We start from the raw sequence: 27,491 nt of genomic DNA, 5'->3' as shown, positions 1-27,491 counted from the left end.
CTTATGTCTGTTGGTTAATGTTTTACCCTGTTTTGCTAAGGCATATTGTTTAATGTATTTTGAAAAAAGTAGACAGGTTACTGAGTAAAAGGGAGTCGTATTCTGCTGGTCATATGACTGGAGTCTTCATCTCATGTGAAGCACATCACTTTAAACATACTTTGTTTTGGTGCAAAGATGACTTGTATTGCTATTAACAGAAGCTGCTGCAGTGTCTTACATGCAGTATACGCACATGCAGACTTATTTTATAGATTTAACTGAGGTGAGTAGCACAAATGCTAATGTTGCCATGGTTTATTTTTATTAGCAACCTGTGCAGCTGTAAAACAACACTGCCAGCTTACTGTATATTGCTGCTCACTGCCCTGTCATATCCACTGTGCCATTGGACACTGTTTGGATTTGTGTAGCTTCAGTGAAGCTGTCAGTTAAATAATCTTTGTTGAGTCCCTGATCAGAAGCTGCTAGGCTAAATTGTAGGTTTTCTCTTTTAGCTATTCAGTGAGTTCCTTACAAAAAGCTCTCTGTATAAAAGCCCTTCGGTAGGTCGGGTCTCTGAGGGATATTATATGCTGTGAGAGGACTCATACTGTAGAAATGTTTCAGTGTCTAAGTATTTTACTCAAAAGCATCCCTACGAGCTAACTGTTATCTGTTGAATAAGAGATAAAGGATAAATGATGCACACTGTGTCTGGTTGTTTGTGTTAGCGCAAGTGTTTGTGTTAAGACAAGTGATCTAATCGCTCTGACCGAAGGTTTTCTACAGACAACGCTTTAGGAAATGAAATGTGTGTGGCCTTACTTTAGCTTTTGTGTACAAGTGTGTGTTTATATCAAGTGTGACACAAGCTGTCCTCTTCCCACAGGCACAAGCCCACACGCCCCCGCCAAAGTCCACGTTTCGGTCTCGACGACCTCGGCCAACGTCTCGTGGGAATCTGGTTACGATGGCGGCTTTGAGCAGACATTCTCAGTCTGGTACGGCCATGTGTGAGTCATCCCAGCATGCTTTGCTTTCTGCTTCTTTTCCTAACTGTTGACCTGAGCTCTGCTGCTGCTGTGAGGCTGCTACATCTGGGGGCACGGTGTGGGACGGGGCAAAACCTTTCCCCCAAGGGGTGAGATGACCAGCAGGGCCTTACATACTTTTAATATTAATGGCAGTGCAGTTAAATGTTAAGGAGATACTTTTGGGTATAGAACATCATGGTTAGGAATTTTTGTAGTGCATATAATGAATAAAATACAGTTGACTCTAGTTTGTTCTTCAAAGTCCTGTTCATAACTTCCAAATATTTTTTTCCCAGAAAATCTTGAACAAAGATAATCATTTCAGTTTTGTCCCCTCTACGAGCAGTTCCCTAGCATGCTGGCCATGTTATTCTGGCTCATAACGATAGAATTGGAATGGAATGATCAGGCAGTAAAATCCCTCTACAGAGTTGTTATGAGTCGAGCTGCATGCAAAGTACCTTATTAAGATGACAAGACCATTTTGGTGTTGTGTGCAGTTCGACTGCTTTTTAATCACTTCAGCACACTAAAAATAATGGCTTGTTCATGTGATTTAGAAGGAACAGTCTACTGCTGATTATAGTTATGGAAGCCACATTTACAGTATGTTAATATATACAATATCAGAGTGACCCCTTCCTAAAATATAAAGCCAGCTATATATTTTCATGTTTACATTCATATATACAGACCCATTCATACTGTGAGAAAAATAAGATATAGTTCACTCAATAATGAAATATTCTCTACTTTATTTTCTCTCACTGTCATGTCTTTCCAAACATGTATGACTTTATTTTTTTTTGTGAAACACAAAAAAAAAGATATTTTGAGAAATGTCTCTCAAAATGAACGACATGAGGGTGAGTTAACATCAAAACACCAAATTAAGTTCTAAACAATGATGTTGAAGTACAGTAGAAATTTTCAGATGCTAATTAATCAATTATAGGTCCAGCTTATTGAACTGCACATGTTTGGCAGGTGCTGTGAACCTCCAGTTTGTACATATAGTATTTATTAAGCCCTGATAGATTCTGAACTATGATAGATTCTGAGATATGTGATGTATGAAAAGTATGTATTAATATAAAGACTTTGTCTTGTGCCTTCTCGCAGTTCAGTGCTAAACAGTTTTGATATTGTAACTGTATGCAGAGAGCCAACAATTGTAAGTATTTACTGTAACAATTTTATAAGTTTCCATTACTTGCTCTGGTAAGGTGACAATCAGGTTTAAAAGAGGTTATAGGTTGTGGAGGCTTTTGTTATTGACATTACAGCAAACTCTCGCTTCTGGCTCAGCACGTTCGTCTCCTTCGCCTCTCTTCATCTCTCTGCCACCCATGCCAGCGCTTCTGCATCCCTGTGATTCTGCTCCTTCTTTGGCGCTGTCCTCTGCGATATTCACCCGGAATATCAGCATTCTATAGCTCTCTGTGCTCCTGCCCCTATAGAATGACACATGCTTTTTGTTTGCTTCGATGGGTACGAGCAAGAACATCTCAATCATTTGTCTCTAAAGCTCCTTTAAATAGTGTCTTTGCTACTTACTCTTTTTAGAACATATTTTTGCAATGTCACACCTGGTAACAGATGTCAGCCATGTTTAATGGGAATGTAGCATGAACAGGTTTAGACTGTTACAAGCCCTGGAGACAGATTTCAGTCCTTTTCGAGCTATAAATGGTCATGAAATGTAGTCTGAGAGTTTAGAGACACATATGGAGAAAAAGAGGGGAAAGTCTAGAAATTATATGAGATGCAAGGGGAAGTTTATATACAGGCATACTGCATATACAGTGGGGAGAACAAGTATTTGATACACTGCCGATTTTGCAGGTTTTCCCACTTACAAAGCATGTAGAAGTCTGTAATTTTTATCATAGGTACACTTCAACTGTGAGAGACGGAATCTAAAACAAAAATCCAGAAAATCACATTGTATGATTTTTAAATAATTAATTTGCATTTTATTGCATGACATAAGTATTTGATCACCTACCAACCAGTAAGAATTCCGGCTCTCACAGACCTGTTAGTTTTTCTTTAAGAAGCCCTCCTGTTCTCCACTCATTACCTGTATTAACTGCAGCTGTTTGAACTCGTTACCTGTATAAAAGACACCTGTCCACACACTCAATCAAACAGACTCCAACCTCTCCACAATGGCCAAGACCAGAGAGCTGTGTTAGGACATCAGGGATAAAATTGTAGACCTGCACAAGGCTGGGATGGGCTACAGGACAATAGGCAAGCAGCTTGGTGAGAAGGCAACAACTGTTGGTGCAATTATTAGAAAATGGAAGACGTGCAAGATGATAGTCAATCTTTTTTGGTCTGGGGCACCATGCAATTTCTCACCTCGTGGGGCATCAATGATCATGAGGAAGGTGAGGGATCAGTCCAGAACTACATGGCAGGACCTGGTCAATGACCTGAAGAGAGCTGGGCCAACAGTCTCAAAGAAAACCATTAGTAACACACTACGCCGTCATGGATTAAAATCCTGCAGCGTACGCAAGCCAGCGGATGTCCAGGCCCATCTGAAGTATGCCATTGACCATCTGGATGATCCAGAGGAAGAATGGGAGAAGGTCATGTGGTCTGATGAGACAAAAATAGAGCTTTTTGGTCTAAACTCCACTCGCTGTGTTTGGAGGAAGAAGGATGAGTACAACCCCAAGAACACCATCCCAACCGTGAAGAATGGAGGTGGAAACATCATTCTTTGGGGATGCTTTTCTGCAAAGGGGACAGGACGACTATTGATGGGAGGATGGATGGGGCCATGTATCGCAAGATCTTGGCCAACAACCTCCTTCCCTCAGTAAGAGCATTGAAGATGGGTCGTGGCTGGGTCTTCCAGCATGACAACGACCCGAAACACACAGCCAGGGCAACTAAGGAGTGGCTCCGTAAGAAGCATCTCAAGGACCTGGAGTGGCCTAGCCAGTCTCCAGACCTGAACCCAATAGAAAATCTTTGGAGGGAGCTGAAAGTCCGTATTGCCCAGCGACAGCCCCGAAACCTGAAGGATCTGGAGAAGGTCTGTATGGAGGAGTGGGCCAAAATCCCTGCTGCAGTGTGTGCAAACCTGGTCAAGAACTACAGGAAACATATTATCTCTGTAATTGCAAACAAAGGTTTCTGTACCAAATATTAAGTTCTACTTTTCTGATGTATCAAATACTTATGTCATGCAATAAAATGCAAATTAATTACTTAAAAATCATACAATGTGATTTTCTGGATATTTGTTTTAGATTCAGTCACTCACAGTTGAAGAGTACCTATGATAAAAATTACAGACTTCTACATGCTTTGTAAGTGGGAAAACCTGCAAAATCGCCCGTGTATCAAATACTTGTTCTCCCCACTGTACATGTATAGACTACCATTCAAAAGTCTGGGGGTCGGTATGATTTTTGAATGTTTTTGAAAGAAGTGTCTTATGCTCACCAAGGCTGCATTGATCAAAATACAGTAAAAACAGCAATATTGTGAAATAGGATTACAATTTTAATATATCATAAAATATAATTTATTCCTGCAATGGCTGTTACAGAACAGGTAAGACTTCAAACAAAGAGTTTATTGGACAGATACAGATGAAGGATGACTTAGCTTGCTGTGAACGAATGTCTCTATTTGCAGATGATGGTTCCAGACGCAGACGAAGGGCAGGTGATGGTTGGCAGATGACAGAAGACAGGTAGGGTTTCCACAGAACAGGTAAGGTACATGTAATCGGTCTTAAGGTGTTCATATAGACGAGACCAGACAAGGGAGGCAGGAGAAGTGTCTCTTTATAGGGAGTGCTGATGATGAGGTGCAGGTGCTGATGTAATTAGGTGATGGCTGATGGTATACAGGTGGGAAACATGAGGGATGCTGGGAAGTGTAGTGCGGTAGAGGTGACAGCTGGTGTGGTGACATCGTGGCCTTTCTCCAGGAGCGGATATAGGCTCAGGAACAGATTCGAGAACAGGCTCAGGAACAGACTCAGGGACAGATCTTGGAACAGGAACAGGTTGATGAACAGGTCTTGGGACAGGCTCTGACGTGGCGGCGGCCATCCTGGCTGAGGGTTCAGGTGGTGAGGTGGCGGCCATCTTTGCCAAGGGCTCGGGAGGCGAGGCGGCGGCCATTCCTTTGGCATTACGTGACGAAGTTCATGCTGGGCAGGCATGACGTGAAGACATTCAGGCTTGATAGACATGAGATGAAGAATCTCAGGCTTGACCGACATGACGTGACGAAACTCAGGCTGGGCAGATCTGACGTGAAGACATTCAGGCTTGATTGGCGTGACGTGAAGCTGAGGCTGTGCAGGCCTGACGTGACGAAACTCAGGTTGGGCAGGCATGGTGAAGATATGCAGGCGGTCTGGCGAGAAAGATGGCTGGTGATGGTGCTTGAGTGGCAATGTCATCATCAGCCTCACCCACGGTGAAGGCTGAACCGCTCAACAACAGCACATGATCCAGGTATTATGCGAATTAACCTGGTTTTGCGGCTAAAGCTGGCTGGTGCAGAGGATCGTCGAGTCCAAGCCCGAACGCGTTATTTAGGACGCCATCTGTCCAGTTGACCTGGTGTGAAATTTCTAGGAACTCTTTCACATATTCTTCAATTAGGTGGCCATCCTGGAAACAGGTTATCAGATGATCAGTTGGGTTTTGATTGATGCGGGAAACGCCCATACTTTGTTTATGGTCTGGTCTTCTGTCACAGAACAGAAGGATGCAGACAGGTATGACTTCAAACACAGAGTTTATTGGACATATACACAGAACTGAACAGGAATGCAGACTGGTGGTATGATGGACGAAGAACAGATGAAGGAAGACTTAGCTTGCTGTGAACGAATGTCTCTATTTTCAGATGACGGTTCCTGACGCAGACAAAGAGCGGGTGACGGATGGCAGAAGACAGGTAAGGTTTCCACAGAACAGGTAAGGTACATGTAATCAGTCTTACGCCTGGTTCACACCGGACGCCGAAGCGACGGAAGCGGCGCGGAACGGAAAATCACGCACGGTCCGGCGCCTGCCTGTTCACACCAGACGCGTATTCTCCGCGGCGGTCGACAAGCGCTTCTGCTCAGTTGTTGTTTATTCAGAGCTATTTTTTACATCATGGGTAAGTAAATAACCTAATAAAATTAATACACCATGTTTCTGTAACCAAGAAGTTTGTACACTTCTTTTATTAATCCGTTGTCGAGACACACACACAGCCAGAGAGAGAATATGGTAGACAGTAGTAGTGTAGATATAGGCCTACCGTTGAAATATACATCCTCTCTTCAAATTTATTAAATCTATTTTGTTGTGTTTTTTCTTTGTTTGTTTTCATCTTTCTAGTCTGTTTAGATACACAAATATGATCGCATTTGTCACTCGCGGTATTTTAATTTGTGAAAATTGCTTATATTTTGACAATTGACCAGATTGTCTCGTGTTTCTTGGTGTGACTTCCTGCCGGAATTGACGCGGATCACTCGCGGCTCGCGCAAAAAATAGACCAGACGCCGAAACTGGTGCGAACGACACCATAGGTTAACATGGGCGCCGAAAGGAAGCGGCCTCCGTTCCGCGCCGCTTACGCGTCGCTTCGGCGTCCGGTGTGAACCAGGCTTTAAGGTGTTCATATAGACGAGACCAGACAAGAGAGTGTAGGGCAGGGATAGGCAACTTCGGTCCTGGAGGGCCACTGTCCTGCAGAGTTTAGCTTCAGCCCTGATAAAAACTCACCTGCCTGTATCTATCTTGTAATCCTGAAACATTGATTGCCTTGTTCAGGTGTGTTTAATTAGGGTTGGAGTTAAACTCTGCAGGACAGTGGCCCTCCAGGACCGGAGTTGCCTATCCCTGGTGTAGGGGGAGTGCTGATGATGAGGTGCAGGTGCTGATGTAATTAGGTGATGGCGTGCAGGTGGGAAGCATGAGGGATGCTGGGAAGTGTAGTGCGGTAGAGGTGACAGAGCTGGTGTGGTGACTGGATACGTGACAATGGCAAAGCTAAAATTTCAGCAGCCATTTCTCCCGTCTTCAGTGTAAAATGATTCTTCAGAAATCAATCTAAAAATTGTATTATATATTTTTTTTTAATTCTTTATTGAATAGAAGATTTAAAATAACAGCTTTTATGTGAAATAGAAATGTTTTGAAAAAAAAATAATACATATTCTTTACTCCCGCTTTTAATGAATCCTTGCTGAATAAAACTATTAATAAAAAAAATTTGTACCAACCCCAAACTTTTGATTGGTATTGTTTATACATATATACATTTGTGGTGCCAAATTTCAGATTTTCTGCTCAAATCTGACATATTATTAAAGTCTTGAGGCTTTTTTTATTTTTTAGTATTGTACATATGAGTGCTTGTGGTCATTTATTTGGAAACGGATTAAAAAATGTAGAGGTAGCAGTATACATTGTCTGACTTTGGCTGAATAATTACACCTTATATTTTATATATATAAGTCTTCTTCATGCAGAGGATGAATAAAACAATGTGGCTTGAAAAACACTGACATGAACTTTCATCTGACTGTTCGCTTATCAAGAAATGTATTTCCATGTACATTGCCAAGATCAAAATTAAATTCAGTTTCAATGTTATTTTTGCTGACAGATCGATGTCATATATGAGGAAACTGGGTCTGTATGCGCTCAGCATTTCTTCATAGTCTGTACCGAGTACCAACTTGAGTCCTTCCACTAATGCAGCAATCTACACAGGCATAAGTTCAAGAAGAATAGAAGGCCCTCCGGAGGATAAAAAAAACATGTTAATCCTCAGCCAAGGGCCAGGCCTCCCTCACCTTTCTGCATCAAACTTCTTTTTGACCATCATTATCCACTGGCCTGATGTGTCCACCACAGGTACCCAAACGATTGGAGGCCTGTGCCAAGAGCTGACTAAAGGTGTCATTTGAAACATTGGACAGTGTGACTCATGCTTTAAAGGTTGTGTGTGAATGGCCTTTAAAGGTGACCCACGTGAGATTAAACAACAGCTTCCGTCAACCTTGTTGACGCAGATAGTTGGCGTGTTCCTGCTACTTCCTGTGTATTGCAGGAGAGGTGCTGAGCAACCGCTGAGATGCTGTGAATAACACACATTTCAAGAGCCTGTGAACTCTCATGTTATAAGGGCATGGAGGAAGTGATCAATTATACCTCAGTGGAATATTATGACTCACACCAATAGGAACAATAAGACATTCGTCAGGCGTCATTCCATGCATGCCAAGATCAGTAGTTTATCAGATCACTGGTTGTAGATGCAGTCACACTTGCAACGGATGTGTGCAATAGGGCATGATGTCACTGGCTTCTGTAGCTAAAAAAAAACAATACATTGTAAATATAAAAAATCTAAATGTTAAAATATACAGTAATAGTTTAGGGTCCAATTCTCACTATTAACTAGTTGCTTATTAACATGCATATTACTAAGACAATGGCTGTTTATTAGTACTTATAAAGCACATATTAATGCCTTATTCTGCATGACGATATTCTTCATCCCTTAATCCTACCCAATACCCAAACTTAACAACTACCTTACTAACTATTAATAAGCTGTAATAAGGAGTTTATTGCAAACGTTGTGGTTAATAGTTAGTTAATAGTGAGAATTGGACCCTATTCTAAAGTATGACCAAATATAATTTCTATTCCACTTATCCACAACATTGCAGTCATTCTTACTGTTTCCTTGTAAGAGATGTATTGTCCATACAATTGACTCATTTCAAGCCATAGGTCATTCCCAAGATAGCCAGAGAAAAGGGTTGTAGGGCGGCCAAGGCACACTGAAGATGTATGACGATTTTTTTGAAAAGATCAGCGGTTGAAAACGCAGTTGCATTCTTCAGGATTTCCTCTGGGAAATTGTTGTATTATTGGATATCACTGAGCACTCACACTGAGCCAAACAAGCTGTCTTTTTCCGTCAAGCTGCAGGCAGTGCTCTCATCAGTGTTGTGAGCGACGTGATAATCATTATCCAAGCGTATGTGCATGCTTGACAACTTTTTCCATCTGTGCATGTGACTCCTCCTGCAGGGTGAAGAGGGAGCAGTTAGGACCGCATGACTGGCTGTCCATGCCTGTGCCCAGCGGGCAGCACTGGCTCCTGGTGCAAGGCCTGGAGCCCGAGACGGCCTACCAATTCAGTGTCCTGGCCCAGAACAAGCTGGGGACGGGCCCGTTCAGCGAGGTCGTCACTGTGAACACACTAGGTTGGTCACCCGTGCAATCCAACATTCAATGACAAGTTCATCTCTGCCTGACAGAAGTCCATTTTATAGTAGGGATAGAAATGCTAAAAATTTAGCTATTTAAATTGAAATTCTGACTCTTTAACAATTATGATTCCTTACTGATTTATTTTAGTACTTCTAAAGAAGCAACAAATTCTTGATCCTAACTATTACACCATGTTATATACACTATGGACAAAAGTATTGGGACACACCTCTTAATTATTGAATTCAGGTGTTTCAGTCAGACCCATTGCCACAGCTGTATGAAATCAACCAACTAGCCATGCAGTCTGCATTTACAAACGTGTGAAAAAATGGGTCGTTTTGAAGATATAAGTGATTTCAACCGTGGTGCTGTGTATAGGATGCCAGTTTGTGAAATTTCATCCCTGCTAGATATTCTGCGTGCAACTGTAAGTTGTATTATTGGAAAGCGTTTAGTAACAGCAGCAACTCAGCCACAAGGAAGAAGACCATGTAATGTCCCAGTGAAGTCACTGAGTGCTGAGGCGTATGATGCGTAAAAGTCGTCAAGAGTTCCAAACTTCCACTGTCATTAATATCAGCACAAAAACTGTGCTGCAGCTTCGTGGAATGGGTTTTCATGGCTGAGCAGCTGCATACAAGCCTCATCATCAAGTACAATTACAAGCATCGGATGGAGGGATGTAAAGCACGCTGCCACTGAACTCTAAAGCAGTGGATGCATGTTCTGTGAAGTGATGAATCACGCTTCTCTGTTTGGCAGTCTGATGGGTGAATCTGGGTTTGGCAGATGCCAGTAAACTTTACCTGCCTGACTGCAACGTGGCAACTGTAAAGTTTGGTGGAGCTGTTTTTTAGGGGTTTGGGCTAGGCCCCTTACTTCCAGTGAAGGGAAATCTTAATGCTTCGGCATACCAAGACATTTTGTGGACAATACTATGCTTCCAACTTTGTGGAAACAGTTTGGGGAAGGGCCTTTTCTATTCCAGCATGACTGTGACTGTGAGACAAAGCAAGGTCCATTTAGACATTTTGGCTATATCATCCATGCTCTATTGGTTGAATGGGAAAACAAATCCAAATCTCCAAATTATTGTGGAAAGCCTTCCCAGAAGAGTGGAAGCTGTTAAACCTGCAAAGGTCGGACCAACTCCATATTAATGTATTTAGAATACAATGTCATTTAAGTCCCTGTTGGTGTAATGGTGAGGTGTCCCAATGCTTTAGAAAGTATAATGCATTAAAACACATCATGACAAACAACCACTTTCAGATGTAACAATTAATCTGCAAATATTATGCTTTTTAACTTTGGTTACAATTATTTATGAAAACATATAAGTAAGGGATAATGTAGAGCGAGGCGGTTGTTATAGTGAATACAACCCCAACAGGCTGGTCTTGAATCAGCCTGAAGAGGTTGTATTCGCTATAACAACCGCCTCGCTCTACATTATCCCTCTTATTACATGGCTTGTTTTTCATGGCAACGGTGTGTTATAATTAGCAGCGGTCTGTTATCAAGAAATAACAGACCGCATTCTACATTAGAATTCAACCAAGCCATGTAATAATGCATTATAATATACATTATGGATACATTTATAACGCATCATACATAAAGGCTTTAAGCAAAGTATTACCAAAAACACTACTAGAAAAAATACTAATACTAGGAACAAATACTAAAAATACTAGCACATTTATCGCTTATAAAATGCTATCGTTCAGACAGTTAGGGTCAGCAGTTTCAGCAAGGATGTATTAAATTGACCAAAAGAGACAGAAAATACATGTATAATGTTACAAAATATTTATTTTCAAAATAAATGCTTTTTTTTCTATTCTTCATAGAATCCTGAAAAAAAGTATCATGGTTTCCACAAAAATATTAAGCAGCACAACAGTTTTCAACATTAATAATAATAATTAAAGCTGCAAGCAGCATTTATCGGGGTTCAAACATTTAAGGTCTTTAAGCACATAAGCATTCAAATACAGTAAGTTTTATTGATAATTATTGATCTAAGGAGTCCAGAGAATTGTACTGCACTGGTTTGGTTCCGATCGGGAGAAAAACCTAGGACTAGTTCGCAAAAGTAGGTTTTTAATATAATAGCGAATATTTGATGAACGATTTGATTGACAGCAGTGGTTCTTGAGGCAGAGTTGTTCTGTATGAGGAGATCTATCAAATTATATGCATCACGTGATTACTGATCCATAAAACTCGTTAGCGCCAACTAGTGGTCGATTTCTGTCAAAATTCTTACAGACCTCTAGGGCCATGAGTCGAACATGCCCACTGAGTTTCTTTTCGATCGGCCTCCGTTAACTTTGTCTAATTTGTGCTCAAATTTCTTTGGCCGATGGCGGCCATGTTTTTTGAGATATGCCAATGTCCTCATAGATATACATGGCAGCTTGGACCAAGACACTGCATACCAATTTTCAAGTCAATCGGACTAACGGTCATGTGGTTATAGCCCTTTTCATGTTTTTTTCAAGTTATAGCGCCACCTAGTGTTCAATCGGCGCGATATTTTGACTGTGACCTCAAATTGAGGTCTTACACATGGGTACCAAGTTTGGTGAAGATATCTCATTGACTTCTGGAGTTATTGCCATTTTAGTAAAATAGGCTCCTCCCACAATATTCTTTTTGCACCCCCTAGCGAACAGAAATCGAAATTTCTGTACTGGTTTGGTTCCGATCGGACAAAAAAACAGGGACTAGTTCGCAAAAGTAGGTTTTTGACAAAATTCAAAATGGCGGATGATTTGCATACCGGAAATGAAATTGGAGATATATGTTTTGACCTTCAGGCATCCATCTTTCTAATGATATAAGACACTTGACTCTAAGACATAGGGTGTAGGAGTTATGAGCAGTTTCACGCTTTTGGTCGCTATAGCACTTTTTTTCGATAATTATTGATGTAGAGAGTCCAGAGAATTGTCCTAGACTGGTCTAGTTCCGATCAGGCCAAAAACCAGGGACTAGTTCGCAAAAGTAGGTTTCGGACAAAATTCGACATAGCGGAAAATCGAAAAACCTAAATCGAAATTGGAGATAGCCACTGAGCCAGTCCGCCTTGAGCCAGGGATCACAGTGGTGTAAAGACACTTGGGTCTGGGTCAAACGGTCTAAGAGTTATGAGCGATTTTGTACTTTTGCTTGCTGTAGCGCCACCTATAGGCCAATCGAGGTCATACTCTGATAGGTTGTCCCCAAATTGAGGCCTACCATCTGGCCAGGTTTCAAGTCTCTAGGCCTTACGGTTTGCCCTGCACGATGCGTTTTACGAATCCTTACAATTACAACAGGGTTTCAGCACTTCGTGCTTGAACCCCTAATAAGTATTTCTTGAGCATCATATCTGCATATTATGATGATTCAGTGTTTTGCTTTCTTCCCTCTAGTATTTCCTATAAGTACCCCAGAACCACTGGTGCTGCTTACCCCACCACGGTGCCTCACAGCCAACCGGACACAGCAGGGAGTCCTACTCACATGGATCCCTCCAGCCAATCACACGTCGCCAATTGATCACTACATCATGGACTTCCGCCTCGGGGAGAGGTGGGATGTCCTTGATGATGCAATCCCTGCTGGAGAGACAGAGCTCTTGGCTAGAGACCTGGTTCAGGTATACCTGTGATCACAATTTCAAAAGTTTGACACACAGCTTGTTTTGGGATTTCTGCAGTATTTGAGAATAAATTTGTTTATCATTTAGTCACAGTTATGTTGTTCCGAAACAGAACTCTTATGACCATTTGAAAGCCATGCAAATTATATTTTTTATTACATTTTCTAAAATGTAAATTTGAAGGAAAATAGCTAAATGACAGAAATCTTCCTCAAGGTTTTACTCACAGTAATGAAAAGTTCAGACGTTGTTTTGCATATTTGTCACATTTGAATGCAAATTTATTCCAATTATTTCACATTCCTTACAATGTTTTAATCTACTACAACTGAACCTTCAGTGGACTGATTTTTCTAGTGATTTCAGATAATACACCTATTTAAAGGAAACATGCTGTAAATGTCTCTGCATTGTTTTACAGGAGGCCTGGTATGAGTTCAGAGTGATAGCGGTTATGGAGGGCCTTGTCAGTGAGCCCAGTAATGTAGTGGGAGTCTCTAGCACAGGTCAGTGCCCATACTGAGGATTTTAGAACCTGTACTGTGATATTTTACTGCACATGATATCATGTTGTTATGTACTCTTGACATTTTTGTGTAGGCTCACACAAACATTAAAGGAGAACTCCGGTGTCACGATCCACACAGGGAAACAGAGAGATCCAATATGCAGTAGTATATTTTATTGGGCAAATCCAAAATCGTATCCAGTCCAGGCAGAGGTCAATATCCAATAGAGCAATCCAACAAAAACAGGTACAAGACAACAGCAAGAACAGAACTTGGAAGTGGTGTGATACAAACAAGGACTCCGTGACACATACTAAAACAGACAGGGTATATATACACAGGGAAATAACAATGCTAATGGGGAACAGGCTGAGTGCAATGATCAGTGATAAGGGGCAGCTGAGTGCATTGAAAAGACAAGGATCATGGGGGATGTAGTTCAAGAGTGTGATGGACACCGTGGGGAAGGAGGACATCTAGTGGTGACCCAAGGAACATAAACCAGACACTGTGACATAACCCCCCCTCTACGGAGCGGCTACCAGACGCTCCAAGACCCAGAAACACAAACAAAACCAGAGTCAAGGAGGGAGGTGGAACGGTGGAGGATCAGGAGGTGGGATGGGGGGCCAGGTCCATGGAGGGGAATAGGAACAGGGGGTGATGGCTTAGCCGGCGGCCAGGGCGAAGCAGACAGTTCATCGGCCGGCCAGGGTGAAGCAGACGACAGTCCATCGGGTGGCCTGGGCGGAGCAGGCTGTGCAGACGGCCAGGGCAGAAACATCAGTCCATCAGGCGGCCAGGGCAGAGCAGACAGTCCCTCGGGCGGCCAGGACAGAGGAGACTTTCCCTCAGGCGGCCAGGGCGGAGACTTTCCCTCAGGTGGCCAGTGAGGAGACTTTCCCTCGGGCGGCCAGGGAGGAGACTTTCCCTCGGGCGGCCAGGGAGGAGACTTTCCCTCAGGCGGCCAGGGCGGAGACTTTCCCTCGGGCGGCCAGGGCGGAGACTTTCCCTCGGGCGGCCAGGGCGGAGACTTTCCCTCGGGCGGCCAGGGCGGAGACTTTCCCTCGGGCGGCCAGGGCGGAGACTTTCCCTCGGGCGGCCAGGGCGGAGACTTTCCCTCGGGCGGCCAGGGCGGAGACTTTCCCTCGGGCGGCCAGGGCGGAGACCTTCCCTCGGGCGGCCAGGGCGGAGACCTTCCCTCGGGCGGCCAGGGCGGAGACCTTCCCTCGGGCGGCCAGGGCGGAGACCTTCCCTCGGGCGGCCAGGGCGGAGACCTTCCCTCGGGCGGCCAGGGCGGAGACTCTCCCTCGGGCGGCCAGGGCAGAGACGACCCCTCAGGCGGCCACGTCGGAGCAGAAGACAGTCCATCGGGCGGCCACGGCGGAGCAGAAGACGACCCCTCGGGCGGCCATGGCTCAGGAACTGGAACAGACACCACCGGCTCAGGAACTGGAACTGGCACCAACGGCTCAGGCACTGGAACTGGCACCAACGGCTCAGGCACTGGAACTGGAACTGGCACCACCAACTCAGAAACAGGAACTGGCACCACCAACTCAGGAACAGGCACCACCGACTCAGGCACTGGAACTGGCACCACCGGCTCAGGCACTGGAACTGGCACCACCGGCTCAGGCACTGGAACTGGCACCACCGGCTCAGGCACTGGAACTGGCACCACCGGCTCCGGCTCAGGAACAGACACCACCGGCTCCGGCTCAGGAACAGACACCGGCTCCGGCTCAGGAACAGACACCGGCTCCGGCTCAGGAACAGACACCGGCTCCGGCTCAGGAACAGACACCGGCTCCGGCTCAGGAACAGACACCGGCTCCGGCTCAGGAACAGACACCGGCTCCGGCTCAGGAACAGACACCGGCTCCGGCTCAGGAACAGACACCGGCTCCGGCTCAGGAACAGACACCGGCTCCGGCTCAGGAACAGACACCGGCTCCGGCTCAGGAACAGACACCGGCTCCGGCTCAGGAACAGACACTGGCTCCGGCTCAGGAACAGACACTGGCTCCGGCTCAGGAACAGACACTGGCTCCGGCTCAGGAACAGACACTGGCTCCGGCTCAGGAACAGACACTGGCTCCGGCTCAGGAACAGACACTACCGGCTCAAGTTCAGACACAGGCTCGACGTCGGCAATCTTGTCTGAAGACACAGGCTCGGCAGACGTGACGTGAACAGTCTCTGTGGCGGCCATCTTGTCCGAAGACACAGGCTCGGCAGGCGTGACGTGAACAGGCTCGGCGGCGGCCATCTTGTCCGAAGACACAGGCTCGGCAGGCGTGACGTGAACAGGCTCGGCGGTGGCCATCTTGTCCGAAGACACAGGCTCGGCAGACGTGCCATGGACAGTCTTGGCACTCTCCAGGATCTGATGTAGTCTTTCGAAGTAATCCAACAGAGTTTCAGCTGCTCTGTCTATCTCAGACTGCACGGGGACCTCCGAGACTGGGACCACCAGAACTGGGACCACCGGAACTGGGACCACCGGAACTGGGACCACCGGAACAATCATGGAGGAGGTCTTCCTTCTCCTCCTCTGTTTCTGATGGCAATGTGCCGGTTCTGAGCTGGGCGGAATCAGTGGCGGATGGGGCTCTGGGCTGGACCTCATCAACCCAGAGTCGAAGGGGGGCCATGGTGGAGAGTGGTGTTGAACACCCTCTCGCCCATCCACTCCTCTGCGACCTCCCCGGGTCCCACGAAAAATCACCAGTCGGGTTCCCTCAAATAATCTTCTCCTCTCCTGTTCAGTGGCTGGGGAAGAGAGGTTTGAATACATACCGCTGGATCAAGATGTGACGGAGTCCTTCTGTCACGATCCACACAGGGAAACAGAGAGATCCAATATGCAGTAGTATATTTTATTGGGCAAATCCAAAATCGTATCCAGTCCAGGCAGAGGTCAATATCCAATAGAGCAATCCAACAAAAACAGGTACAAGACAACAGCAAGAACAGAACTTGGAAGTGGTGTGATACAAACAAGGACTCCGTGACACATACTAAAACAGACAGGGTATATATACACAGGGAAATAACAATGCTAATGGGGAACAGGCTGAGTGCAATGATCAGTGATAAGGGGCAGCTGAGTGCAATGAAAAGACAAGGATCATGGGGGATGTAGTTCAAGAGTGTGATGGACACCGTGGGGAAGGAGGACATCTAGTGGTGACCCAAGGAACATAAACCAGACACTGTGACATCCGGTCAATTTTAACATTGAGCTCATTTTTTTGTACATTTGGAGTGCTGTCAATACAGAGAACAACGACAAAAATCGGTGTTGCCTACACCGAGTTATTCTATTTTTAAAATTTGCAATGGGGCAAGTACTAAACCTGCTTTTAGCCTCTTAACATCCTTGATGTGTCATTACAAGTGCACAGAAAATGTGAGTGATTCCTTCTGAGTGAACACGAGTGAATCTGACTGCAGTAGATGTGAAAGATATGTATAAAAATGATGTTATTTAAGCCAGCGCAAATACCTGTGTTTACATCCTGTTTTCGGTTGAAGTCCAAAGTAGTCGATTGCCGAGTTCACGCGCGTGATCATAGGTAACTAAACCTATGCGCGTGAACTCGGCAATCGACTACTTTGGACTTCAACTGAAAACAGGATGTAAACACAGGTATTTGCGCTGGCTTAAATAACATAATTTTTATACATATCTTTCACATCTACTGCAGTCAGATTCACTCGTGTTCACTCAGAAGGAATCACTCACATTTTCTGTGCACTTGTAATGACACATCAAGGATGTTAAGAGGCTAAAAGCAGGTTTAGTACTTGCCCCATTGAAGTCAACAGGGTGCAAATTTTAAAAAATAGAATAACTCGGTGTAGGCAACACCGATTTTTGTCGTTGTTCTCTGTATTGACAGCACTCCAAATGTACAAAAAAATGAGCTCAATGTTAAAATTGACCGGAGTTCTCCTTTAATGGAATGAGTTGACTCTGAGTTAGTGGTGGTCTGATGAGACTCTGCTGCCATCTGATGGATGTAAAGTGAATAATTTTGCCTTTGCTGAAGTCTTATTTGAGAATTAAAGCAAGTTCACATTCAGAAATATTGGATGCATAGTGTTCTTTTTGTTTGAATATAGTCAGACAACTGTACAACTGTATCTCAAACTATAAGATGTTTAATGTTTCAGTTAATGTTCACTGAAAATACAAATACAAAAATAAATATTTAACAAAGACTATGGGCATGCCAGTTTGTTTAGTATTTAGTAGGTAAAATATTTATTATCCATTTAAACAGGGATTTTTTAACTTTTGAAAATATTCACTTTTGAGATCTGTCACCCTATATACTACCGTTCAAAAGTTTAGGTTCATTTAAGTTATGCTGGCCAAGGCTGCATTTATTTGTTTAAAAATACAGTAAAACTGTAATATTGTAAAATGTTATTACAGTTTAAAATAACTGTTTTCTGTTTTTGTATATTTCAAAATGTAATTTATTCCTGTGATGACAAAGCTGAATTTTCAGCATCATTACTCCACTCTTCAGTGTCACATGACCCTTCAGAAATCATTCTAATATGCTGATTTGGTGCTTAAGAAACAGTTCTTAATATTATCATCAGTTTTGAAAACAGTCGTGCTGCGTTTTCAGGATTATTTTATGAATAGAAAGTTCAAAGAACATCATTTACTGTTTGATTAGTTTAATGCATCCTTGCTGAATAAAAGTATGAATTACTTTTGAACAATAGTGTAAACCTGTTTTTTTTAGATGATTGGGGTATTTTATTATATTTCGTTCTGTTGACAAACCTTGTCTGTTACCATATTCTAGTGATTGACAACCACCCCTAATGATTGATTTCACTAAATAGATAGTTTAAGCACTACAGTCGGAATTCAAACACTACTTGAAGTCAAAATAAATGTGAGGCTGCTCAGTCTTTGATCTCATTTCTTAAAGCATCCCACTGTGATTTCAAATGTATTTTGAATGTCTTTATGAATCAAGATAGCTAGCTATTTTGTTCTGTTTCAGTCTTTCTAACCTTACCTCCTATTAACTTAATAATAGAAAATGAGCTGTATGGTTTATTGTTAAAACAGCCCGTCTTAGGCAACTAAGAATGAAAGAGCTTGTGTGTGTGTGTGCTGAAGGTGAGCTTGTTTGTATCTTTCAGACTATTTCCCGCCGCCTGAGGTGCCAGACGAGGGACTGGCGCGGCCGGTGGTGGCAGGCATTGTGGCCACCATCTGTTTCCTGGCAGCAGCCGTCCTCTTCAGCACGCTAGCAGCCTGCTTCGTCAACAAACAGAGACGGCGTAAGCTCAAGAGGAGACGAGGTCAGTGGTGCCCTTACGGCCAGAATGTCTCATCCAAACCCCATGCACTTTACATCTTACCCTACTGACAGACTGAAGACTTTGATGCAAATCAAACAGACCGGGAGCATTTTTTTACCTAAAGCAATTCCATTTATTTAACATTCAAGACATCCCCACTATCTTGTTCTCTTACAGTATGAAGAGGTTTAAATAACAGGTAACTGCCTCTTTTGCGCAAATGATGCTGCAGAACTCCCAACAAGCTCTTAGGGTGCTTTTCATCAGGAAATGAGTCTTTTTATGCGCGTGTTAAATCTCTAATCGCTTTCTTTCTCTCCGGTTTTCTCTTCGACAGATCCCCCTCTGTCTATAACACACTGCAGAAAGAGCGTGGAGACTCCGTAAGTAATGTCTTTTAAGAACTTCCTCCTTCTCCCCTTGTACCTCAGTTCATTCAGAGCGAGAGTGGAGTGTGCTTCATAAATCAAGGCATATAACAGGTCCGCCCTCTCGCTTAAAGATCCTATTAGAACACCCATTAATTAATGCTTAGTGATAGGCCGGTAATTCATGGATGTAGTGTGTTTATACACTATACGGCCTAAGTTAATTTCACCAAAGAGCAGTTTCTTAATTTTTCCATTAGTTTGGAATGCTAAATAGTTCTCTCATGCGTTTGCCTTAATTTGCACTTTAGATCAATGGTTCTCAACCAATGGGACTCCATTATTCACAAAAAAGTAACTAAAATTAGTATAATTCTAATAATTACATTTCAGAATTCCAGAAGTTTTAGGAGCTGTAATTTAGTCCTTTGTGATTCACTGGATAAGGACTACGAATACGGATTTTTACTACGATAGCTTAGCAAAACTTAACAAAACTTGAAAACAGAATTTTCATTTTTAAGTGAACTATTCCTTTTAGATTTGATTAATTTAGATGACTTTTCCAGGTCTTGAAATCAAACTTTTAAAATTAGGCTACCTCATACAGTATATCCAGGTTAGCTACACTACAAGTTACAATCAAAAAGTATCTAGCTATATTGAATCTACTTTTTTTAAAACTTTTTATGCAATACAATTGTGATTTCAAAGAATAGTCTATATTGTTGTATTTTGTAAACTATCCAAAGATAGCCTACACATAATACTCAAATATATATCTCAAACTGACTGTTTGTCAAAGTAAAAAATTGCAACAAATGTAACATCATTGCAAGAACAAAATGCATGCAATTTAAATTAGATACAGGAGTAGTCAAAAATGCATGTTAACCTCACAGCACATGCAGTGATGGAGCTCGCAACATTTTCTGTGAACGGAGCAGCTCTGAGATTCGCTCTGAAACCCACCACAACAAACTAAGCTATATACCTTTTTAAATAAATCATAGCCTTTGCCATGTGATAAGTGCACTAAGGTATATTGTGAATTCATTTTCTGTTCGATTGACAGATGCTTTGCCAAAGCAATGGCGAAAAACACAACGTTAGTGATCTTTTAAGGTTCATTGCGAAATTGTAGCAGGACAGATTATTCTAGGAAACACTGATTCATCATTGTAATTAAAACAGAAACAGACATTTGATATAGAGTGCTATAAAGTAGCAAAATTAATGTATTACTCACCTGTATGAGCGTCCTTAAATTAGTGCTTGAAGTCTTCGACGCAGACAGCGTTTTATCTTTGGTTTGCATAGATTACATACCAAAGTTTAAACTTTACTAGTCGATTCATGTGAAATATCAACCCAACCATTCTTAACATAATAATCAGACAATCTCTTAGGCTGTGTCCAAAATCACCCCTTATATTTGAGGGCACAGCCATTTGTAGTGGTGTTCAAAACAATATATTGGACGTTATCGAGTGCACACAATGCACTGCAATAACGAGGATACAACTGATGTACGCTCAACATCCATCCATTTTCCAAACCGCATGTCCAATGTGACTACAGCGTAATATTGTACAGGCATAAATTCCCTTTTAATTGATTATTAAATTGTTTAATTAAGGTTTACACATAGTTTCTATGACAGAGTTCAAGATAAATCTTTTCCTCTTACTACTGGAGCTGCCAGTTTGCCAAGTTTCAAATAATTATTAAAAAGCAAGCACAAACTATGCAGAAGCGGCAGGCCTTCCGGCGCACTCAGTGTCTGAATTCACTCTCTCGGTTTCATTCACTCCCTCAAGTGAACTATGGTGAGGGTTTAAGGGGCAAATTCGGACACAGCCTTAGTAAACCGTAAAGAGGCGTGATAAAACAGTAGATGGCGGGAATGCACTCTAGAAGAAGACACTGCTCTTCTTTCATACATTGCAGGTTTGTCAAAACACAATGTATCTTTTGGTCGTGCTTAGGGCTGGGCGATAAAACGATAACGATATGTATCGCGATAGACACGTAATCAATATCAATAAAAAATGCGTTCGATAAAACGTTCGATAATTTTTTTTTTTTCTTCGTCGGAAGAAACCAGAGGTTGCGAAAGCAAATTTGGTTGCATGAACAAATTAAGGCACTCAACTATCTGGTAACCTTGCAACGTAGGGGGTGACACGCAACAGCCAGTCAGTATGGTTGCGCAATATTGTTGTCTCGTGTTGGATTCTTCAGTAACAGAACCGGCGTGTAGTGATATAGCGATTGTTGATAAAACAGGAAAAGTCAGCTCGCCTGACTTCAAGTCTGACCGTAGTCAGACCATGTCGTCTGCAAATTATGCAAGACCATCGTCAGTTTCTCTGTTATTCGCGTGCTTATGAGCTGTTTTAACGCGCGTACACGTGAAGCTCACATGCACTCTGTCTACCAGCGCCTGTGGATACTGGACTGTATTTCGAGTCTTATTGTGCTAATACTGTTATATACACACAAGGTTTACATAAACTAGTCGGATATGTCTAAAGTGAAAGCAAACTTGAGAAAATTGAGAGAAAATCTGCTTGTCAAATGCGTGTATATTAGACGCGTCGCGCGCAGCTCTTAAAGAGACAGTATAGTAATAGTAAACACGCTGCCGCTTGTCCTTAAAGGGATAGTTCACCCAAAAATAAAAATTCGCTCATTATTTACGCACTCTAATGTTGTTCCAAACCTGTATTAATTTCCTTCTTATATTTTCAAATATTAATATTTTGAAGAATGTGGATCCAAACAGTAAACAGAGCTATCCCTTTAATGTTAATAAAACAACAAAATGCAAAGAGAAAATCATTCACTGCTCTTGATTGATAACTTTAATAGTAGCTTTAATAAGTATCAATGTATAAATTATACAGTGAAGTCTGTTTTGTTTTATTTTCATATTTGTTCATTTAATTACTTTCTTCAATGCTACTGTTAAATACACCTGCTGTAGCTGAAAACATAAAGCACTGTTTATTAAATCTGTATATTAGGTTGTGTGTACGTGTAATGTGTATCTTTGATCTTAATATTTAATAACAAAGAACATAATGAGAACTTTTTTATCTTCGCCCCTGTCTGCCATTCTTTTTTGTTTTACATTTTGTTACCTAAGGCTTTGAGCATTACAACCAAACTAATGTCCATATTTTAAAAACAGCCACAAAATAGTAAAACCAACATAAAAAAGAATCGTGATAAAATCATTAATCGTGATTTTCCTGAAAAAAATCTTAATATTATGTTTGCCATATCGCCCACCCCTTTATAAAGCATTTCTTACGTATTCTTTAATTTTGCACCTTAATGTTAAGAGATAATTGTTAAGTGTTCATTCAGATTTTAGACAAATTATTTGAGTGAGTGTTTTCCATGGTCGTGTTGACATTTCTGCCTTTATAACTGATGGGATTATAATCAGAAAGTTTAAAATAAAAAATCTTTAAATGTAATGTATTTGTCTCCTGGACTGGTCCTTATTTTAAATATGTCATAAAAAATATCAATAATTATCGATATCGACCGATATGAAACACTTATATCGTGATACAGTTTTCAGCCATATCGCCCAGCCCTAGTCGTGCTGCACCGCTACTTGCTGGAAAAAGTAGTTAGCTACTGGCAAGCTACACTGTTTGAAAAAAGAAACTGAGCTACTGTCAAGCTACTGAAAAATGTAGTAAAGTTAGTAACGTCGCTACTTAGCTACTCCCCAACACTGGTTTTTAGTCTACTCTATTATAATGTTTGTCTTATTTTAAATTCTTTTAAGTCGTCTTGAGGCCCTCTTGAAAGTTTACAGAGACCTCTTAATAGGCCCTGGCCTATTGTTGCCTTTTATTATCATGGATTTTATTATCATTAACATTATATTTATTAGGCTTCAAAATTCAAAATATGTTGGACATGTTGTTTGCAAAGGGAATGCACAAATGAATCACAACACCTAAAAAAAATTTTCTCTCAGTTTCTAGGGATACAATTAATGAAAATTATAGTCATTCATATAGCCGTTTTCTTTTTTTGTTCTTTTTTTTTTTTTTTCACCAGATGAGCAGTAACAGGAAAACATTTAGGGGGAAAAAGGGGGTGGGATCAGGAAACGGCCTGAGCTGAATTGAAATTTGGAAACCTTAACATAAACGCCACTGTCTCTGAAACTTTACTCTATTTGCATTGGTGCCTTGCAGCATTCATTAATAGCATTTGATGTTAATTTCTTCTTTTTTTCTTTTCTGTTAATGAGCCATTTGAGACCAGTGTTTTGCAGTGATATTAAGACAATACCTTGATGTTCGTGTTGTTGAACTGTTGTCTATAAATGTTCATGGTTTTGATGACACTTACTACCCCAGTAAAGAAAGTAGGATTGGTTTCAGGTTCATCCTCATAGCAGTTGGTTTCTACACAGACACTGAGTAAGAGGGATTCAAAGTGACCCTGCAGCTTTTGAGTTCCCATGGCAACAATCAGCCACTGAAAAGAGTGTGTAAAACATGCTCGTACAGTACAAGCACTGTAAATTATATACATCTGTGCATCTGTGTGATTTGAATTGTATAGGTGTGCGAAAAGTGTTTGCTGTAATCCAAACACACAGACTATCAATGTTTTGTGTGAAGATTGCCCTCTTTGTCAAAATCTTTCAAGGGATAGTTTATTCAAAACGGGTTCTTGTGTGTCTGCATATATCAATTGCTCAAATAGGATTTGTCAGTGAACATTAACATATAAGGGCTTATAAGCACATATATATTTTAATGAGGTAAGCATTGAGGCTTGTTTGATTAGTTGTGTCAACATCAAGCAGGGTTTCATAAGCCACCATTAAAAGTGGCACTAACAGCTTTATCAACAATACCTCTGGACTCATTACCATGGTAAATGTGCATGCTGTGTTGTCTCTGCTTGCCTCTTACCATGCTTTCATTTTTTTATTTTGCATTTACCATGGTATACTAACAAGCTGCTAAAGAACAGGGAGTTTCATCTCTCCGGTATTTTTATTTCACTGCAAACTTATCTTTTCTTAACTTACATTTTACACTAACTCTGTTGTTTGTCTTTCTTCCCAGTGCTAATAACAGTGGACATCGGTGACTAGGATTTTCTTATTTATATTTTCAATAGTTACATAGTATTTGTTCATATTATTTCTTCATAATCTGTTTTACTTGATACATTCTCTGATGTCCTCTAATGCTTCAAAAAACTCAAACGATGAGTTTTAAATGAATAGAGAGCATATACCGGTGCTCCTCTGTGATATTACATTTATAGTAGCTATATGATCCTCCTACGTACATCTTTTAATAGGCTAAATCTAAGTGGGTTAGCTCTGATATGATGTCAGTCATAACCTCCATAGTGGTGCCATTTAAAAACATGCTGCTATTGCTGTTCACTTTATTTCATATCATGCTGGGAGATGTTATCTGTTTGTGGTAGTGCTTAAGTATAGCACTGAGATTAGTTTTTAAAGATTATTTTTGTTACGTAACACCTGTTTATCTACAGTATTATTATGGCATCAAGTATGATTTTTTTCATACATTTTTCACTAAATACATTTTGAGTTATTGTACCTCTTTTTACATAGGCTTGTGCTTTGCAAAATTATACAGTGGGGGCAAAAAAGAAAGAAAGAAAGTAAAAAGAAGAAATATTAATGTCAGAGGTTTTTTTAACACAGTCTTATGCAGATAAAAATTTATAATGAAAACATTTTAATATATATATATTAATACCACATGATATATATATGACCCGTGCTGGCAAAAGGAGTCGGAATGCGCACGGGATAATTTCGAGCTACAGACAAAACAAGTGAAAAATTAAAATTTTGGTCGAATTTAAGGTTTTCACAAAAATGAGTTTATTAAGCCCTCGTCTAGCGATCCCAATGCTCCAAATAGCAATTAAACATATAAAAGTATCTTTATTTGTACGTTTTCTGAGAGGAGTATCTTTCCCTTGTCCATGTTTTTCTCTACTCGCTTCTCGGCGATTGGTGCTTCCCCTCAGCACTAGTTTGTTATCTTTTTAAAGCGCAGCATTTCAAATTTGTGAATATTCATAGCGAATTCTTGATGGCATGAGTCTGAACCAATGAAATGTGATTTTCAAACTCATACTAATGTAAACAAAACATCTGATGTGTAACATTATATTATATCCGTGCGGTACAGTAGGTCTTAATATAGGCTATAGGCTGCCTGTCTAATTAATGTTAATCAAACAATTGTGGTATCATGGGGGAAAAAAGGTGAATATATATTTTTCCTATAGATATTAGGTTTTGACTTGGTGTGTGCCAAATTTGGTGTTATTACCAGGGATTTTAAGGTATGGTTGCTAGGTGATTTTGTTTTGGAACCTTCAGAATACTTTAACTCGATTTTTCTCAAAATTTACTTTGCTGACTCTATCGACTTCAAACAGGTGTAGCTCAGTCATTTTTTTTTTTTTTTGCCTGATTCCAATAAATTAAACATCATTTTGTTTAATAGAGAATGTGAAAATAACAATATAATATAAATAACAAAAATATCATCTTTTAAGATTTGCGACTCATTTTGCCAGCACGGGTCTCACACACACACACACACACACACACACACACACACACACACACACACACACACACACACACACACACGTTCTTTTCTTTTCTTTACTTTTTTTCCCTTTTTTTATGCAACCTGGAGCAGTTAGTCACAGATCTTTGCACTCCACTGTATATCAGCTGCTTTTGCCAGGAATCTCAAATAAGCCTCTGAATGCCTACTGGAATATCAAAACAAGGAGACTGCATGGATCCAAGCTGGCCTAGACATCCCTGCATGCATATGCCTTAAAATGTGTGAAAGATGATTAACAGTGTCATTTAATAAATGCACAGTCCAGTGCCCACGGTCATCATCATTTATTATATCCTGAAGCTCTGCCTTCCTCTTTCCTTCAGTTCTATCTCTCCATGTCACTGTTTCTTTTCTCCTGTTATGTTGGTTGTATGGAAAGCAGCTTCGTTGATGGCCAACATGACCCCTCCCCTCCCCGTCCCTCCCGTCTCTATTGTGTTTCCTGCCACAGGAGTCCTCTTACCCCTCTACCTGGCATAGAACCCTTCTGGGACCAGGAAAGGTCCCAGGAAAGCCAGGAAAGGAGCAGCTACAGGCCTCCGCCTTCCAGTCCTCTGTGAGTGCCTGCACCTTGTTCAGCAGTGTGCACTGCCTTATGTCGCATGCGTCCCATGTGCGCTGCTGGGCACGGTTGTTTTGGCAGGCTGTGAACCCATGCGCTACACACACAGGAGACCCACAAAACTTAGGAATTTGTTGCCTTTTGGCCCGACTCGCACATTTACTCTTAGCCCTGTGAAATTAAAGGTGCTTTCTGGTTGTTTCCAACTTGATTTCTGTTTTAGTGTATATAATGTTTGTATAAACTCATTTACATTTATACACTTATAATGGGAGCCTAGCAGGCAAGTGTGCCAGATGTTTTCAAATCAGATATGTAATTATTTTATTTTAAACATGAATGCTCAATTCATGTTTGTGGTTTACTTTTAAATTATTATTTTGAGGTGAAACTTGTCCTCTAGGTGGAGTAAGTGGTTATGAATTACAAAAATAATTTCTCAGAGTGGAGTTTGCATAGTTTAACTAATGTAAAAGTACTAGGTATAGTTACATTACATTACTACCATTTCAATTCTAGCACACAGTCACATGTACTTTATAATTACTTGTGTATAAAACAAGTATAGCTAATGTATAGTTAATCTCGGCTGTGCAATTGTTTATATCATCGCAAAATGTAACCATCACTCAGCTCTTTTAAATAAAGTTGGATATAGAATGTCCAACTTTATCCGCATATACAGTATACTCATGTAGGGTGATACTATAGCATATCTCAACTGCTTGATTGCTTGTGTCATGGCAAAATGTAAACTATATAATCACCCAGCTCTAATCTGTTAAATGCAACTATAGGCCCTGTTTACATTTGGTATTCATGCATATGAGTGACTGTTATTGTCACATAGCACACATTTCCCACAAAAAAATAAAAATAAAATTGTGTCTCATTTGATTGGGTGGACCAGCCATCAATCTGAGTGGGCCTAATGTAGTCTCGCCACTGGTTCGAACGCATTCGACCACATGAGCGTTTACACCATGAAAGCAATCTGGACTAATGCATTTTTGACAACCTCTGGAGGTTCTCGAAAGTGGACAAGCTCAAAATGTTTTAGACCCCCATTTACATTTTTGTATTTCTACTTGTGA

General features: G+C 41.3%; 1 protein-coding gene across 1 annotated transcript in view; it reads left to right on the top strand.

Annotated features, from left to right (window-relative positions):
• The window catches only part of igsf9bb (immunoglobulin superfamily, member 9Bb), a gene marked incomplete at both ends in the record, with an annotated part of 126,505 nt that overhangs the window by 89,061 nt on the left and 9,953 nt on the right, over nt 1-27,491 (top strand). Inside the window, 7 exons of the mRNA XM_081390460.1 lie at nt 872-995; nt 9,104-9,279; nt 12,712-12,938; nt 13,363-13,447; nt 18,629-18,790; nt 19,128-19,173; nt 26,287-26,391. Of these exons, the coding sequence (XP_081246586.1) occupies nt 872-995; nt 9,104-9,279; nt 12,712-12,938; nt 13,363-13,447; nt 18,629-18,790; nt 19,128-19,173; nt 26,287-26,391 (925 nt within the window). The remainder of the gene's footprint in view (nt 1-871; nt 996-9,103; nt 9,280-12,711; nt 12,939-13,362; nt 13,448-18,628; nt 18,791-19,127; nt 19,174-26,286; nt 26,392-27,491) is intronic.

Source organism: Scardinius erythrophthalmus, assembly GCF_964197995.2.
Source record: "Scardinius erythrophthalmus genome assembly, chromosome: 17".
Lineage (NCBI taxonomy): Eukaryota > Metazoa > Chordata > Actinopteri > Cypriniformes > Leuciscidae > Scardinius > Scardinius erythrophthalmus.
This window is presented reverse-complemented; position numbering and strand designations above follow the sequence as displayed.